At 46.7% G+C, this 18,014-nt stretch overlaps 1 protein-coding gene across 5 annotated transcripts in view; it reads right to left on the reverse strand.

Annotated features, from left to right (window-relative positions):
• Positions 1-18,014, reverse strand: part of PLD2 (phospholipase D2) — a 730,967-nt gene that overhangs the window by 256,520 nt on the left and 456,433 nt on the right. For all 5 annotated transcript variants that reach the window (XM_069644098.1, XM_069644072.1, XM_069644080.1 and 2 more), the window contains 3 exons: positions 11,678-11,736; positions 9,524-9,616; positions 4,201-4,353 (listed from right to left, as the gene is read on the reverse strand). In XM_069644098.1, coding sequence (XP_069500199.1) covers positions 4,201-4,353; positions 9,524-9,616; positions 11,678-11,736 — 305 coding nt within the window. The remainder of the gene's footprint in view (positions 1-4,200; positions 4,354-9,523; positions 9,617-11,677; positions 11,737-18,014) is intronic.

Raw genomic sequence — 18,014 nt, forward strand, 5'->3', positions numbered from 1 at the left:
GAGAAGAAAGACGGCAAAACAGAAGGGGATCGCAAGGAGTGACATTCCTTTGACCTTTTTGACAGGGAACCCTTACTTTCCAGAGATCTCGAGAATAGAAAGCGTAAGACCAGGAAACCAGGCTGAAGAATCCTGCATTCCGTATCAGAGATGCCCGAGGTCCTACCGCATCAATCAAGGCGGGGAGAATCATCAGCCGCCGTGGTACCGTCCTTGGCTCCAAGAACAAACACTGCTGCAGTGAAATCAACACAGCCAGTGAGTTGGGGAGACTGATAGAAGACCAGTCTGTGTTGATGCCAAGGTTGTAAGTAGCAACATTGTATGGCGAGCGCTGGAATGAACATTGTCAAAACACATGTGATAAGAGACGGAAGTGAAGTTCAACTGCTGATGAATGATTGAACTTTAAAGCAAGCTACAATACCTTTGACAGAGTGGTCTGGCACCACGTGGGTGCTCAATCGAAGGTCTCCAAGGTATCCAGCTGAGAAGTGACAAAAGTAGATAAATTTGGTCCGAGACCGGCAGAGGGAGAACAATTCAAAGAGAATGAATACATGTGAATGGAAGTGGTCCTGCGACGGGTCAAGCAAAATCCGGCACACAGTCTAAAGTCTTTAAATTTGATGAAGTAGAGAATGTTTGGAAAAGTGCATGAATTTGGTCCGAGCCTGGCAAAGGGAGTCCAACTGAGTTGTTGTGTTAAAGTGGGTCTGAGCCCGAGAAGTTGTAGAAGTGAAAATCCTCAGAGGAAAGGAACTTTAATATTTTGTCGTGTCGCATCAGGCCCTCTGAAATAAGAGACTTTGAATGGAAAAGAGACTTTGGCACAGAAGACCCTGATGTTGAAGTCTTGAACTGCACCCTCGTGCTAGAGAAGCCAAAGACTGTGCTAAGCCTGAGTTTGCTGCTTTGTCCCGTGCTGAAAACGTGGGGAAGGGAAGCTAACAGCTTGAATGTCCTGACATATCGTTTCTTGAACACTTTTCTTTTCTATAACATTGCTTGCCACACTATTTGTATTTAGATGTAAGGATTGGCACTAGGTCTTAGTATAGACCCTTTTATTTTGACAGACTCGACTAGGACTGTATTATTATTATAAGTTCAATAAACACCCTTGTACTGTGATCACTTGTGACTGTCTTACTGTTTGATGTACCATGCCTTCCTTACAGTGGCAAGAACTACGAGTGTATGTGTGAGCAAAAAAGCTGAAAAAAATCCATACATTTTGAAAAAATATATTACAAATCTTTATTCATTAAATATTAAAAAGCCAAAAAATGGCTTTGGTTCATAAATAAATACAAATATACAAAGTACAAGCATAAAACACAGACTTAACATTCACAGTAAAAATACAGTGCAAACAATTACAAGGTATGCAAAAAGAATAGCCATTAGGTGCTATCAATATAGGGAATTAATATATAAAACCCTCGGTTATGTGCGATTTTACCAAAGGTAAAATCAGAGTAGTAAATTTCAGAGTGGCCAAAATACTGAAAAAATACTGATTTTTTAAAAGAATATATCTTATTGGGGCTTCCCCTCAAGCCCCCATTTTTCTACCCTTTTAACCCCACACTAACCTCATCCAGTTTAACCCCATACCCCACTATAAATATACTTAATGAAAATGTTCAGTATTTTGGCTTGCAGTGAAACTTACCACTCTGTTTTATTTTCGGTATAATAACTCATTACTAAAACCCTCATCCATCCCAGAGAGAACTCAAGATAAATACGCCCAAAGTTACCTCTGGTGGAAGGTGGGGTAGTGGTATAGAGGTTTCACAGGTGGACATCCATAGTTAAACAATGACCGTGAAAAATCTGTGGAAACACGCAAAGGTGTTTAAGGAACACCACCCATCCTAGTGTATTGAACTCATCACAGATCAATGAGTAGGAAATAGATAAAGAACAGGTTTTTCTTTTTTGTTTAGAATTGTCATCATCACACACAGTGAACAGAACTCACCTAGTGACGTTCTCAAAGGTTCTTCCCACGAAAGGGACCAAGGATCCAGAAGCACCACTTATAAATAGCAATCTTGGAGAAACTAGATACTGTTCGGTTTATAGTAAAAATGTCGACCACAAAAATGTCGACTGCAAAAATGTTGAAAAACATTTCGAATGTGGTTTTTTTTATGGGGGGGGTTCTCCCCCAACCCCTCCCCCGTTTATTTTTTACTAGCTAGACCACAAAAAAAACATACAAATAAAAAAAAACATTTGACATTTTTGCATTCGACTTTTTGCATTCGACATTATAACTGGACACCATACCGTTCCCATGCTTGGCCACCTTTATCATTTTATGATTTTGCTAGGTCAGGAGGAGCTAATGTGATTAGGATGGGCTTACACACGCACTAGGCTAGACTAACACTGAGTTTTATATCTCCTCCTCGCCAGCTTTTTCACTTATACGAGATCTAGTCCATGCAAAGGGCTACCTACCACGAGGTTGCCTGAATACGGCACTAATTTACATTAGAGCACAGTACAGACTTCTTCGTGAGGTAAGCAGAGTATTTTTAGCCTGGTGAACACCGAGTTTGAGTACTGCTTGTTAGGCTCACAGCACTGAAACCCTTGCTCCCCGTTTGATGTTCTAGTTTCTCCAAAACTGCTAATTATAAGTGGTGCTTTTGGATCCTTGATATCTCTCCTGGGTAGACCTTTTGAGAACATCACCAGGTGAGATCCTTTCACTGTGTGATGACAATTACAATTATAATTAAAAAATGTAAAGCCCGTTCTATACCCATTTTCTACTTATTGAACTGTGATAAGTGTTTGAGGACACAGACCAGGGTGGATGGTAGTTCTTAAACACTTTTGTGTGTTTCCACAGATTGTTCATGGTCATTGTTTAACTTTCATATGTCCTTCCTGTGAAACTTCTATACCACTACCCCACCACCTACTAGAGGTAATTTTGGGCTTATTTATTTTGTGTTCTCTGCAGTATGCATGATGGTTTTATATATTAATTCCCACTATTAATGATAGCACCTAATGGCTATTCTTTGTTTGTTTCTTTGGCATCTTGTAGTGTGGAAGATGTCAAATGTCTGCACGAGACACAAGCTCTGAGTAACTTCCAGAGTGAATTCAGGGTTTCGTATTTTTAGATTCCCTGAACTTTAAGTGACCCAACTAGACAGCTCCTGAGGAATGTTCACCACCTTTGGAATTATGAACAGAAACATGTCGAGCTTTGGCCTCTGCTAAATTGCGATGGCAGATTTAGAACCTAGTGACATTGCATGGAGTCATTAGGACTGCTGAAGATCTTCAATTATAGATTATACCCAACTGTTCAGGTTTAGTATATTACAGCCTTTTCCTACCTCATGAGTAAACAGGTCCCTTTTTGCATGTCAAGCACATCTCTGATTGTTTACACTGCATTTTTACTGTGAATGTTTAGTCTCTGTTTTTATGCTTGTGATTTGTATATTTGTATTTATCAGCCTTTTTGGCACACAGATATCTTGCCACACTATAGGCTGCCTCCTTTCCTAACCCTTTTGCTCTTTTTTATTTCATTTTAGTGACTGGGAAGGGGTTAGGACTGCACGTTTATTTACAAACTGGTGCAGCCTGGTTTTTGTGTTAGTGGAGGAAAGTCAGTGCATATTTAAAGGAGTGGATGTTCGTGAAGTTTTGATTCGCCAGGGGGGCTTCGCAGGGGGAGGGCAGTGTGATCCAGTGGCAAGGAGTTTGGAGGGAGAACGGAACGGAATGTACAGGGAGGTTAGTGCACAGCGATTGAGGAGGGTGTTTAAATGGAGATTGCTCGATGCACATTAGTAAGACACCGTCAGCCAGAAAGGGAGAAGCAAGCCCATGGATTGAATTAAAATCAAGCAGAAGGAATTTGAAAGTAACTGGCTACTCATGGAGAGCCAGCGTATCAAAATGTGAAGGTGCCATGTTACCTAGCTTACACATTCAATAATTATTTCGGATACTCTGATTTACTATAACCAACTTGTCACATTGTGTGACCAGTAATATGTGCGCCACATAGCTGTTACCTGAGGTTTGTAATGCAGGCCTAGGCAAGATGTGCCTTCTTTTATCTCATAAATCCCATCATTGTGCCAGTCATGAGGAATGGAAAGGACTATACAGAGGGTGTCCCACAGTACCAAGGTGCATGTCAGGGTTACCCACCTACAGTAGTTCTCGATTCGGACGCCATACTTGGTTTCCGTCGACTTCTTGCCCACATCGATGCTGAACCCTGGGTCAAAAAGCAGCACAAAGGAGATGACGCCAGACTCTGGTTTCATGTACAAGAGGAAGGAGTCCTTCACCACCAGCCACCTGGAACAAAGACATGCACGAGGAAGTGAGTGGGGGTGAACGGGATCCAAAATATCTCAAGAACACTCTCTCAAAAAGCACAAACACTTCACTTGCTAGCATGTGATTCAATGCTGGCTTGATTTTCTCATATTCGGGTTCACCATCCAATACTGAATTATAGAAAAAAGACAGAAAAATTCCAATCCACAGACTAGACACATGCATATGTGTACTGCATGGATGAACGTAGAATACTGGGTGTGTGATGCGTGAATGTTGAGTGACCGCAGGGTCCCATCATGGTAGTTGCAGAGATGAACAGTGGAAGCTGCTTGGTGGGCCTTGTCTGGAATTTGCTTACTATTTCCCTCCTTTTAACTGCTACAAAGAATAAAAGAAGCACACCTGTTATAATATATTTTGCTGCAGTATACACCTTCCTGCAGCTATCTCCCTGCTGCATGCTGTCCTTAAGGCTCCTAACATACAGCAAGATGTCAGAAACAGCAGAAATCTTACATTTTCTTAAGTTTCCATTTCTTTCCAACTAAGTGCTTATTATGATGTCGGGGGCTGAGGACTGTGGGGATAAGTGGAGCTAAGGATGATCTACCTAGGGCAAACTGATTCTTAGGAAAGAGAATAGGTGGCGCCTCATAACAGCACCTAAGGGGAGATGTGGAGATGCCCGATACAGTGTTTGAGATTTAACACTCGCCCAGGAGCATTCATGTAAGCAGGCCCGAAAGAGAGGGGATTTGTGGTCAACTTTTATTGCAAAACAGAAAAAGAAAGCCGCTTTTGGCATTCAAATGAACCAAGGCCTGAAAGGGTGAGAGAGATGCACTACAAACTAAAGGACACAAGACATGGGCACTGACTCTATTTAATGCTAGGAAGTGCTAATGGACCATGGGCATTATTAAGTAAAAATACATTTCTGACCACCATTTGCTTCATTGAGAGACATCATTTGGAGCCCGAGAACTATTTTCAGTGTTATGCGCATGACACTCAGCTTTCCTTCAGGCTCCCTACAGCATTGTCTACTCTCTGGCTCATTCCTCACCGTCTATCCGCGATTCAGGATTGGTGCGCCTCCAACAATCTCTGCCTTAATGCCATTAAGACTGAGATCCTCGTCATCGGGCCCCCCGTTCCCGCTTTCTCTCACTCACTCTGGCCACCCTCCATGGGCTATCTTCCTTTGTTTTCCTGTGAGGCAATAAACCTTGGGGTTATCTTCGACTCCACCCTCTCCTTCCCTCACTTTCGCACTTTCCCCCAGAAGCTCACTGTCTGCAGAGCCCTGGTTCTCTCTAGGCTGGATTACTGTAACAGCCTCTTTCTCAATCTTCCTTCCTCTACTCTCTGCCCTCTGCAACTAATCTAGAACATGACTGACACTTATCCTTGACTTATCCTTGGCATCAAGCCCAGGGACCGTATCTTTCCAGCCTAAAATCTCTCCACTAGCTACAGGTGGCTGCAAGGATCAAGTTTCCAGGCAGAGAGTGAGGGGTAGATCACTTTCCTCTGCAGGTGTCTCCCTCTGGAACGGCCTCCCTGCCCCTCTCAAACTTGAGCCGGACCACCTGAAGTTCCGGAAGCAGCTCAAGACCTTCCTTTTCTCCTCTGCTTTCCCTCCCTCCCCTGCTGACCTACCCGGTTGCTGTGCCAACTGGTTGCTTTCTTACCCTCAGAGGCTCACTGGATACCTGTCTCTTCTTTGACCAGTCTCCACTGCACTGCCTGCGGGCCTTTCATGCACTAGGGGCTGTAACTGTAATCCTCTATAGTCCCCCATCACCTTGCACTTACCCAGAGCCACGCTGCCCAGGTTGCACTTATTCAGAGCAATGCTTCCCCGATTGCACTTTCCCCTTGCACTCCCCCCGTCCCCTTCCCCTGCACTTTGTGTGTTACCGCACTTGCACAATCTGAATGACAAGGCCTAGAAAGATCGTTCGTCTTGTCCTCTCTCCATACCCTCCCTTGTCTTGTCACAACTAGAAACACATTTGTACAGGTATGTTATAAATGACTGTTGAAACAGGAACATGGTTATATCCAAAAGTGTTAAGGCCCAAGCATTTGGAATGGCATTACCAGCAAATGATTTATGCTCAGGCCTCAGAATATTTATTTTCAGCTCTGAAACATAAAATGAATAATCCCAGGATTTCACAATGCTTTATATTCATAATGTACTTTACAGGGAAATATGCACTATTGAGTTATAAAATAATATACATCCATTTTCAACGATGGTATGATACATTTAATTTTAACTCAAATGATGCAAGTATCAAAGAATAATCAGAGCCATTAGTTCTATGTATAACAGTATTCTGTTCAGTATGGAAAAGGTTTCCGAATTTATGTAAACCTAGATTCAACTTGGAGCAGTTAGTCCCAACCTTAGTAATGTGTGTCAAAAGACACGTCACAAGTTCTTTTGCCCACAGTAAGAATCACACACCCAATCTTGTGTAAACCAGTTTTCCAGGCTGTGATCACAAGGTGTTTTTTTCCAAGTCAAAATCACAGGTTAAAGCTTTTACTAATCAGTATTATAGAAAAGAGCTTGCTTGTAATGTAACGCTGAAGGCCTTCGGTGGCCAGAAACAGTACTTTATTTAAATGCAACATACGAGAAAAGAGCAGAGTAACTGCTCACAAGTAGGCACTGCATATCCCAACCAGCCAACGAATGGCAGAAAAAAGGGGCAGTTAGGGAAACTGACGTATGCAAACATAGGCTTCTATTTAGTGATCGATTAAAAAACACACAAAAAAGGCCACCGACTATTAGCTGTGTTCCACAGCTTAATCATGGCGAGTTAAAACTATTTAAATGCATTCAAGTTTGAATATTTGTCTTGTCAAGGAACCAAAGCATAAGGTAAAAAATGTATAACCGTGTAGTGGAAAACGCTAGGAACTTGTAATCAACTGTGATTTGTAGGTAAGAAAATATTTGTTTAGTAAATATAAAGTTCACATGGTTTGTAAATATAGAAAATGTGTATTGTTTACAAATATACAAATTATGAACAATCAGTTACTCCCAAAATACATAAACCACAGACCTAGGTAATGTGTCTCTGGGTGCAGGGTAAAACAGTGTCTAATGGTTTTTGTTTTATTAAATAGTCACCTTCACTTCCAAAGTTATGGCAACAAAACCATATTTCTATCTACAAGACCTGGAGTGACTCCCTCCCACAACTTTTTCCAAGTCTTGTAAAGTAGATGTGTTGTACTCTTGCCTTCACCAATGCTTCTATAATAGCATGCAACTTTTAAAATGTCACAGCTACAGAAAATGTATGAAAGTCATTCGCTGCAGAGATGTCGCATGCTCACACACACACCGGCAGACCTACATGCATAGCAGCAGATTGCTAACCAAGAAGATCATGTTTGCAGCTGGAGTCGCAGGTTTGAACATCAGGCGGCTGCTGAGGGGAATACCTTTTAGGAAGGCTCCCTGTCCCAATGTTCCTCAGCCTCCCACTCTGTACTGAACGTGTTCCACTCTCCACACCACAGCACTGACGCACTCACACAAAAGGGCTCACATTGCCACATCCTCGTGTGCTAAAAACTTTGCAAATGTTTAGCGTGAACAGAGAAGAAATGTGTCCAATACTCCTAAACCATGGTTATGCATATCTGGAGCTACACCCTTAATGTCCGCCTAGCACTGCATCAGGCAACCCATGAAGTGCATGTTCCGGCAACCTTCCAGATGATGTAGTCTTGGGTAGGTTTGCACTTATTACGGAAAGCTTAGCCTCTAGATGTGGGCCTGCTGCAACCCTGGGATCTGAGAACATTCTCTCTGCAAGATTCAGGTTGGTCCTGCAACACGTGCCATACCAGCGCTGATGAAGCATATGATGCTGCAGCACATGAGGATCCTAAATTACAACTTATCAAGATCGGCCACAATGGATCTCAACCACTACAATGAAGATCAACTTCCTAGCAATGAATTGCAATGGAAGGGCAGAGGGGCGGAAACGTTCACCTTATTCCCTACTTCACTCGGTTCTCCAGAGACGTCTTTTCTGCATCTACACGTTGATCCTTTTTAGAGTCGCTTGACTGACAGATTAATTGCATAGCCACTTTGTGATTTGCTGGACTAAAGTTAGCTACCTGCTCTCAGATACAGTTCTAGGGGTGCAGCTTCTAAATGACCGGCTAGTAAGTCTGATTAGGACACAGCCACTCCATGCACATGGCGCATAACCATACTCACACAGAAAACACACCAATTAACAAGCTATTATAGGCCATGAGAGTGGGGCACATGCAATGGCGTGTCTTGAAAAGGGAGAGCCAAACAATGCAGCCAAGTCCCACAGTTACTGATAGGAGTGACTCACGGCTGGCCCTCGCATTCTTCCTCCACAGGTAGCTACAATCTGCAGCAACAAAGAGCAGGTGAAAGCTCCTAGCCACATAGGGGGACCCTTTTGAACAGATAGCCCTCTCCACCTTCCTTGTGGACTCTGGCCGCAGCTTTTAAATTGGCATCTGGCTTTGCAGGATTATACATTTAGCAAACAGTGCTCATGTTGACTCCCGTATTATGGCCATCCACCTATCATGTGTGGAGTTCTTGTCCTCCTATTGTGGCTTATACGGTATGGCGCAGGTTCTTTAATGACTACTGCAGGTGGAGGATTGGAGAAGGCTAGGGGATCTTGAGCAATACAGAGGAAGCTACTGTTCTGATTGTCTCTTGATCAATTCCGTATGATAAATAGTGTATTGGCTATTGTAGATGGTCTTTCTCTTTATGAAAAGGATAGGCAATGGATGCCAACTTCAGGTAAAGTATGCAAGACTTCCATTTTCCCTTTGGTTTGCAGAACTCAAAATGTTTTCATGTATGATGGATTGGGACAGATGTGTAGAATATAGTGACTTTATGTAGAGTATAGTGCCTTGCTGTACATGTGGAGAGCAGTATTTACAAGGCCAGACACTGAGTAAACTAAACTAAATATCCTGCAGATAAAAAAAAAACATAATTCACAGGGACTGCTACATGGCTACACACCCATTGAACATTTTGCATCACTGATAAGTCACCCCATCAAGCTAGGCCCGCTGCCTCCATCCATGCTGTTTTGCAAGACTGGCCGGCATGGCCTCTATAAAGCCAACCCACCTTTTGGACCAGCGGTAGCACATCTGGTGGTGCCCAATGCAGTTGAACCCTTGGATCCGGTGTCCTCCAGATCTTTTCAGGATGGCTCCTTCCCTGCAACAAGAAAAACGTTAACCTTCGGCCGAATGGCTTATGGTACGTTCTGCTACCACTCGATCAGTCCCTTCCAGGGTGCCACAATATACCCCATAAAATGGCAAAAGCCTGCCCGCAGGTAATCTATTTAAGGAAGATCTCAACTCTCAACCCAAGACTACTCGACAAGATGGGCAAGGTTACAGCGGAGCAGTTTTTGCCTTGCCGTTGATCACCGGATAGTCATCTGATGTTTCGACATGATCAACCATGTGATTGCCAAACGGGAAGATGGTGCTGCCTTGCTGGGCCGCAGCTTACTTAACCATTTGGGGGAACCCTCTTAAAAGGCATGCAGAATTGAACAACCTGTTTGAGAACACCTACATTTCAAATGAATTAAATTAGGAGGAACTAATTTAAATGTAGGCAATAGTGTTAAATCTTATAGAATGTGAATTTCATTTTCATGGCTTCTTTGAGCTTTAGGCAGATCTCTTGATCAGCAATGCCAGAAAATCTCCACATGGTGAGAACTATATTTAGTGCATGTGTAGTACGGGGTGGCACCGAATGACCAATCAAAGGATTCAGTATGCATACCACTTACGTCAGGGCCTGCAACTGAGGAACCAGAAAATTAAGAATTAAACAAATGTGAACTGCATCCAAACCGGATCTATGAAAGATGAGACATTCTCTGAGAATGGAGGGAGCAGGACAGGAGCAAGAGTCAGACTTTAATGGTGCCCCATAAGCCATTCATACTTTGCATAAGCCATTCATACTTTGCACAGTATAGAGCATCAGTGCAGCCTCACGCGGTATGGCTTTCACCATACAAAGTGACAAAACAAACTGGTCTTTCACCATACCAAGAGACAAAAAAATGGCCTTTCATCATACCAAGAGACATAACAAACTCGTCTTGCACCATATCAAGAGACAAAACAAACTGGCCTTTCACCATACCAAAAGACAAAACAAACTGGTCTTTCATCATACCAAGAGAGAAAAAAAACTGGTCTTTCACCATACCAAGAGACAAAACAAACTGGCCTTTCACCATACCAAGAGACAAAACAAACTGGTCTTTCACCATACCAAGAGACAAAACAAACTGGTCTTTCACCATACCAAGAGACAAAACAAACTAGTCTTTCACCATACCAAGAGACAAAACAAATTGGTCTTTCACCATACCAAGAGACAAAACAAACTGGCCTTTCACCATACCAAAAGACAAAACAAACTGGTCTTTCTTCATACCAAGAGACAAAACAAACTGGTCTTTCATCATACCAAGAGACAAAACAAACTGGCCTTTCACCATACCAAGAGACAAAACAAACTGGTCTTTCACCATACCAAGAGACAAAACAAACTGGTTCATTTTGAATAGGTAAATTCCCTTGTACGACATCACTGGATCGTTACAAGTTAAGATCACCCAAGAAGAAGGACAGCACCTTACCTGTGGGAAAATTGGAATTGAAATATCACATTTGCAAGTAAAATAAAAAGTTAACTTTTGAAATAAACTCACTAGATGAGTCACTAAATCGCATAAGTGGAGGTGTTTTAAACATACAGAAGAAAAAGCTAAAAATAAGTATGTATGCAAGGACTGATCTGTGGTGACGATGGGTGAGTTGCCCAGCATGCTGGTGGCAACTGTAGTCACCGACCCCGGAGATGACCCCACCCAACGACCTATGATAAACCAACAGATAAGGGACCTGGTGTCGTGTGCCATGTGCAGCGGTTAGATCACCTTTCAACAATGCCAACCTTTCAACAATGCCAACAGAGAAGGCCATTTGAGAAGGTGGTCATGGCGATGGGGCTATCCGCACGTTTGGGACCATCAACTGGTTTCAGCTGGCCCAACAGTGGTCCGATGGATGAAACTCCAGTGCAGCGTGCCCTGATGGGACAAAGGCTGTTTATCCTTTTCCTGGAACCAGGGGTTTCTGCACAGGCCCTGGGCTGATCGTCATGGCGATTAAAGCTCCACCGAGACACATCCGGAGAGATTAGCCTGGGGGCAGGGGTGGTGTGAAACGCAGGACAACTTACAAGCCTTTCGGTCCCAAATCAGCGATGAATGAGAGCTGGCTGACGTCCAAGAACTCCGTCTGAAAGAGAAGGCAAGAGAAAGCAGCATGAGAACCAGTCAAGCGGAGGGGTACGCGGCTCTGAAAGGAGAGGGTCATGGGAACGCCACCCCAATCGCAATGAGATGAGGGGGGACTAAGCAATGGCCCTCCTCACATAAGAGGGACAATATATCAGTAGGCTGGTGCAAGGGGTGCAAGGATGACCACTATGGGAATGAGAAACACTCAATGAATGATAAAACAACTTTTGGGGGGAAGGAGGCGACCGGGAGAAAGAAAGCTCTTCTGGAGGGCAGACTCCACGGGAGTCCATAGGTAGCAGAAGGCACCATAGACTTCAGAACCCGCTACTAAAGAGATCTGATTTTGCATGGCAGGGCTCCTACCCCAACCCACCAAGGTACATCGAGTCCAAGCCTAGAGGCGGGGCCGGACCTAGGATTTTTTGGGGCCAAGTGCGGCACAAAGTGCAGGGGCCCTTAATGTGCATGAAGTGACTTCACAGGAAGTGAAGTCACAGGATAATGGGCAGTATGTAGGCAGCAGTGAAGAAAAATGAATATCACATATTGTCAAGTTTCAATAATGTAAATGGGGCTGCTTGTAACATCTATACGTTTTCCCCAGTTGGGGTTTACGGGATTGGTGGGTGAATGCCTACTTGGGTTGCCCACATTGCCAACAGCATGTTATCCTAAAGGGTTGGGAGGGGGACAGGCCTGCACTGTTGGTTGGAGCCGATGATCACCCCAACATGTGCTGCGGCTAGTTGGGGTGCTGTCACAGTCTAGTTCCATTCCATTATATTCTGGTGAAGCGTCAATGTTACAAGCAGTTAACGCTTCTTCATATCTGCTGTGAGAAGGAGCTGTCTCCTGTCCCCACTCCCCTGACATGCAAGCACTAACCCCGCATCACGATTTCAATTGCCCAAAAATGTATGCATAGGAATGCAGGTACTAACAATGAAAACTACATTCCGTTCCCCATTTTGTAGACATTTGGTGTTAATCCTATCAGCTGTACCCACTGAGCGTGGTGCCATCTCTGCATGCATTCCAGGAGAGCGTTCTCTGGCCACCAGGCACCACCCACAGACTTTGGGAGATGCATGGCAGAAGGGTCGTCTGCAAGGCCGCTGCCGGTCCTCCGATTTCTGAGCCCAACAACAAAGGCTTTTCCATTGCCCTTGACAGAATGCCCTCCACGACCAATCCGCGTTTACCGTCTATTGGCTGCTAGTACCGCTGTGCAGAGGCCAGGATTGTCCAACAAGTGGGGTCTGAAGCTAATGTAGTTGGGCCCATCACAGTGACATTAACATTATTAAATGAAGACACAGCGCTGCTGAGTGTACATGTAAAGGTTTTGTGTGGGTCTTGCCCGCTCAGGCCCTACCCTGTCTACGCCTCGACTGCTGTGCTTTCCCTTGCCAAAGAGACCACTGGCAGGTACAAAGGTCAGCAGTGGAACCGGTCAGGCAGGTGGCAAGACAGCCACATACCCTCTTGCCGGCCTGCACGCACCAAAACCCCACATGTTGGCACTTAGCATCTGGACAGTGCCACAGATGTGGCAGCACGAGGAACAGAAAGGGGCTGGGTGTCGTGTTTGGTGCGTGTCTGTCGCTTGCTCCCGTTAATTTCCTGCCCCTGCAATTGTTGTTCGGTGAAGGCTGGGCCGGGTGGCGTTACGGTGGGTGTATGGGTGAAGCAGGTGAGTGTAGGGCTTGAAAAAATATAAAAATAAAGAGCACATATACCGGTGCTCTTATGCCCCCGTGCAGGCCTGACAGGGTCCCAGGCAGGGGGGAGCGCAGTGCAGCCAAGCATTTTGGTCTACTATGTGTGAGAGCGGGAGGGGTACCATAGGGTGGGTATGGGTTGGTCTGGGGTGAGGAGGTCCGAGAGGCCTCATGTGGTGATTTAGGAGCGGGGGCGAGAGCATAGGAGTTTGTGTCAGTGGGGTTCTGGTAGTGCAGTGCTGCTAGCTGCCCACCAGGTGGCAGTGCTGCATGCTCTGTTCTGTTAGGGCTTAGGCTGCTGTTGCAGGCAGGCACTGTGCCCAGGAGATAGCAGTGGGTGGCCATTAGGGTGGCCTTCAGGACAGCAGGGGAAGGGCAGGTGCAGGAGGCGGGGGGGACGACAAATAAATTACATTTAAATAAATTAACATCATATAACAGGGAGAGAAAGAGCATAGTAAAAGATAATTTAATGTAAGGGGCTTAAGGAGCCCTTCACCAAGGTATAGGTGGGAAGGTGGAGATTGTGGGTGCCACGTCCGGGGGGGCTAGTGGACAACCCCTGCGGGAAGCATGGAGCCCAATAAGGAGGGTCTCAAAGACCCAGCTGGAAGAAGTGGTGCACGAGGTCACGGGGAAAAGGAGCCCAAGATGGGCAGAGCTAGCACAGGGCGGCCTCAGACAGGGCCCTCGCAGCAGTGGTGGCTTGCAGCCCTTCAGCGGGGACAGAAAAGGGGAGGGCAAAGGAAGGGATGAAGGGGGCCAGGTGGAGCAGAGTGCACATGCCATGGAAGGGGGTGGAGGAGGAGGGTGCACCCGGGAATAAGGGCAGTGAGGGTCAAGATGGGCATAGGGTTGGGGGTAGGGAGGAAGGTGGTTTTCAGGAGAATGTTGGAAGGAGTGAGGGTTGAAGAGGGGCTAGGGGAAGAAGTGCCTGTGGTAGGGTGTGGCGGGCATGGGGCGGACGCCCTCCCCGGTAGTTGGCAAAAGAGGGCAAACGTCCAGGACGGTCTCTGAGGACAGCGCAGAGGAGCACGGTAGAGGGCGCGAGGCGGTCCCTCACACAGAAGAAACCGATAATAGGGAAGGATCAGGACAGTCCCTAACAAAACAGCAGGAAGGGCACAGGACTGCACGCATCTGCCAAGAAGAGCAGCGTAGGAGGGGTTTGGGAGGCCCCTCCAAGAAGACGTCACAGTATCATTGTGGTAAACGCCCCTTGCTGGCGAGAGGAGGATCTTCCTGGCCCAAGTGGGCTCACAGACCAAGAATGGTATATGGCGGTTGAGAGGAGGGTGGGAGAGGAAGACTGGATGGTATGGGAGGAAGGAGGTCATGGGGACTGGGGAGACGAGGAGAGCATGGAAAGATTTGGTAGGGTGGTGCGGGAGGACAGGGGTTGTGACAGCAGAGGCATGGCAACTGGGTGGGAGAGGTGGTCTAGGGGTGCGCCTAGTGGTTGCGCTGACAGGCAGAGAAGATCTGCCAATGTGTTTTGTCCCCACAGTGGGAGTACCATCAGGAAGGAAGGAGGCGTGGCGGTGGTGCGGCCAGGATGACGTGAGTGGACAGACCGCTAAGAGGCGAGCATGGTTGGGAATGGTCGGCTGTGTGGGTCAGGTTGGGGGCGAGGTGGGAATCGCAAAGGAGTGGGGTTAGGGAGCGTTTTTTGGGGAGGAAAGATGGCTGGGAACTGCAGGGGCATTGATGAGGCCAGAGGTGAAGAGCGTAAACACGGTAGAGGTGCAGACAGACAAGAACCGGACACTGAGATACCGGAAGTTAGCGCTACAGAGGCTAGTGAGGCCAAAGAGAAGCTGAATTTACCTCATATGGACGTCACAAAGCCGCTAGAGGCAAATTTAATGGCGGCCACCGAAGAGGACATTTCGGTGGGGGAGTTTGGGGACATATTTAAGCTTCTGCACAGGGAAGTGAAAAAAGGAGGGATCAAGTAGGAGAAGGAGCTGGCATTGAGGCCCAAGGTGCCAGTAACGATTGATAATTGGACATCAGCTTTTTTGATATATGCCAGTGTGTACTATGAGAAATACTCAGAGGAGTGTGGCATTGTTCAAATACATGGATGCCATTATGAAGGCATTTGTAAGCTTTCATGGGTTCGCATGGGTGAGGTATGATGGACATGGATTTGTGGTTACAGTGTATGGCGTCCACGCGCCCCACACCCGCTTTGCACACAGCAAGCAGTTTGCCTGTGCCCTTTCATGGTTGCCCCGCCTCAGACGGGTAGGAGGCGGCAGAGGACAGCCATCAGCGGCATGCTAGGCATTCAACAAGGAAGGGTGTTCCAGGGCTTGAGTGCTGCAGAGAGATTGTGGGGAAAGGCCTATACGCCAGTCAAGTTGGAGGAATGGCTGCGCTTTTACCCTGATGGGGAAGCAGCAAAGATTTTGGGGGGGCGTTTCAGCAGAGTTTTAGGCTGGGGTATCAGGGACCAAGGGTGTAGAGGTGGGCCAAAAAAACCCTGAGGTTTGCACGGGGGAGACATTGTAAGACTGAAGCTGAAAAAAGAAGGGGCGGAGGGGAAGGTGGTTGGACCTTTGTAGACTTGCCGGGAGATTTGGTGATATCCCCTTTGGGGGTGGTGCCTAAGAAAGTTGAAGGGGAGTTTAGACTGATCCACCATTTGTCGCGGCCAGAGGGCATGTCAGTGAACAATTTCATTGCCCAAGAGAATTGGGTGGTGTCTTACGCGAGCGTGGATCAGGAGGTGGAGCTTGTGAGAGCAGGGAAATGGAGCGTGTGTGCCCAAGTACATCAGGTCTGCGTTCAGGCTGCTGCCGGTACATCCAGAGGATTTCCTGTTGTTGGGGATCCCGTTGGAGAACCAGATTTCTGTAGAAAAGGTGCTGCCTTCATAATGTGCAGTGTCCTGTGCTGTGTTTGAGCGTTTTAGCTCTTTCCTGCAGTGGGGTTTAACGTACCGAGCAGGTTTCAAAGGCTTGCTGCATTGCCTGGATGATTTTTTGTTCATAAATTGGGCAGTCAGAAAGGAGAGTGTCAGGAGACACTAGAGGTTTTCCAGGAGTTGGATGACTTGGGAGTTCCCTTGGCGGAAGACCAGACAAAGGGGCCGGCAGTGGTCCTGATCTTTTTGGGGATTGAGTTGGACTCAGTATGATGACCTCACGCTTGCCGGACTACAAGGTGAGAAAAAGGTTCAGTTACTGGAGAACAAGAGGACGTTGCTGGACACGCAGAAGTTGTAGGAGCACCTGAATCTTGCATCCCGGGTAGTGACTCTGGGATGCACATTTTTTTGCAGAAATATGGCATGGTCTATGTCTGGGGCGAAGCAACCGCACCCAGAACAGAATAAGGGTATCAGGGTCACCCAGGGAGGACTGCAGGGTATGGTTGTGTTTATTGGAGGTGTTCAATAGGGTGTCCATGTGGCCATGTGGCTGCTAGGGGAATCGGTGGCTTGGGAGGTACAGGTTCTCACTGATGCGTCAGGAGCAGGAAGTTTTGGGGTGGTGAACTATTTCGATTGCACGGATAAGGGGTAGTCTTGGGCAATGATCGCAGTGAAATTGCAGGGATTGCGTTCTATGGCAAGTGGTTCTAGGGTTTTCAGGGGGAGATGGCGAATAGGATGTTAGAGGGTTGGCCAGGGGAGAAGGGGGGGGGGTGAAGGATAAGAGAGTGAGAGTGAAGGATAAGAGAAGGGCTGTTGGGGAGGTTGTGTCAAGCTATTGGGTGGGGGAGGGGTAAGCTGTTTTCGGTGGGATAGGGACATGTTCCGGGCATGCTTTATTTGGCTGTTTTTTGGGGCATTCCAGGTGTCGTAATTGGTGTTGAGGGCAGGGGGGTTTCCTGTCAGATCAAAAAAATCAAAAACATCAGAGGGGCAAAGGGCTTTGGATTCATTTGGACAGGGGAGGACAGAATTTGTGCCCAGTCTGGGCTGGCTTAACATGGCAAAGTAGATTTGCAGGCGCGACAGGTCTGGTGTTCGTATAGGAGAGTGGGTAAGGAGTGACGACAGGGCAGGTTCTTGGGGTGATGAAGGGATGGACGGATTTAGGGGAGAGGGCTTAGGAGTTTGGGACTCATTCTTTCAGGATAGGAGCAGCATCTGGACAGAGGAAATTGGGTTTGACCGAGTGGGGAATTAAGCGATTGGGGTGGTGGGAGTCAAAATACAAGGGAAACAGCAGAGACCTGGGGGAGGAGTGGTTAGGGGAGGGGTGGGGTACAAATTGGCGGTGGGGTATGTCAGCAGGGGAGCGCATGCTTTTTTCTGTTGCAGATGCGGCACAAGGGAGCGGTGAGGTTCCCCAGATCTGGATCTGCAGCCACTCCATGGTTAAATGGGCAGGGAAGAGGGCTGCAAAGAGGTTTTCGGGACCCAACTCAGGTGGAGTTATGCGGTCGCAGTGTTGAGATGGTGAGGGTGTAGGGGGTTGAGGTGGGATCAGGTGCTGCCCATGTTGGCTGGGTTGATGGAGCAGCATGGGGTGCCGGTGGAGCTGTTTTTGCAAGCGGGTGAGAACGATTTGGTCATGGAGCCAGGGGGTGAAGAGGG

The sequence above is a fragment of the Ambystoma mexicanum genome, chromosome 1p (genome assembly GCF_040938575.1).
Source record: "Ambystoma mexicanum isolate Mex_15411 chromosome 1p, UKY_AmexF1_1, whole genome shotgun sequence".
NCBI lineage: Eukaryota > Metazoa > Chordata > Amphibia > Caudata > Ambystomatidae > Ambystoma > Ambystoma mexicanum.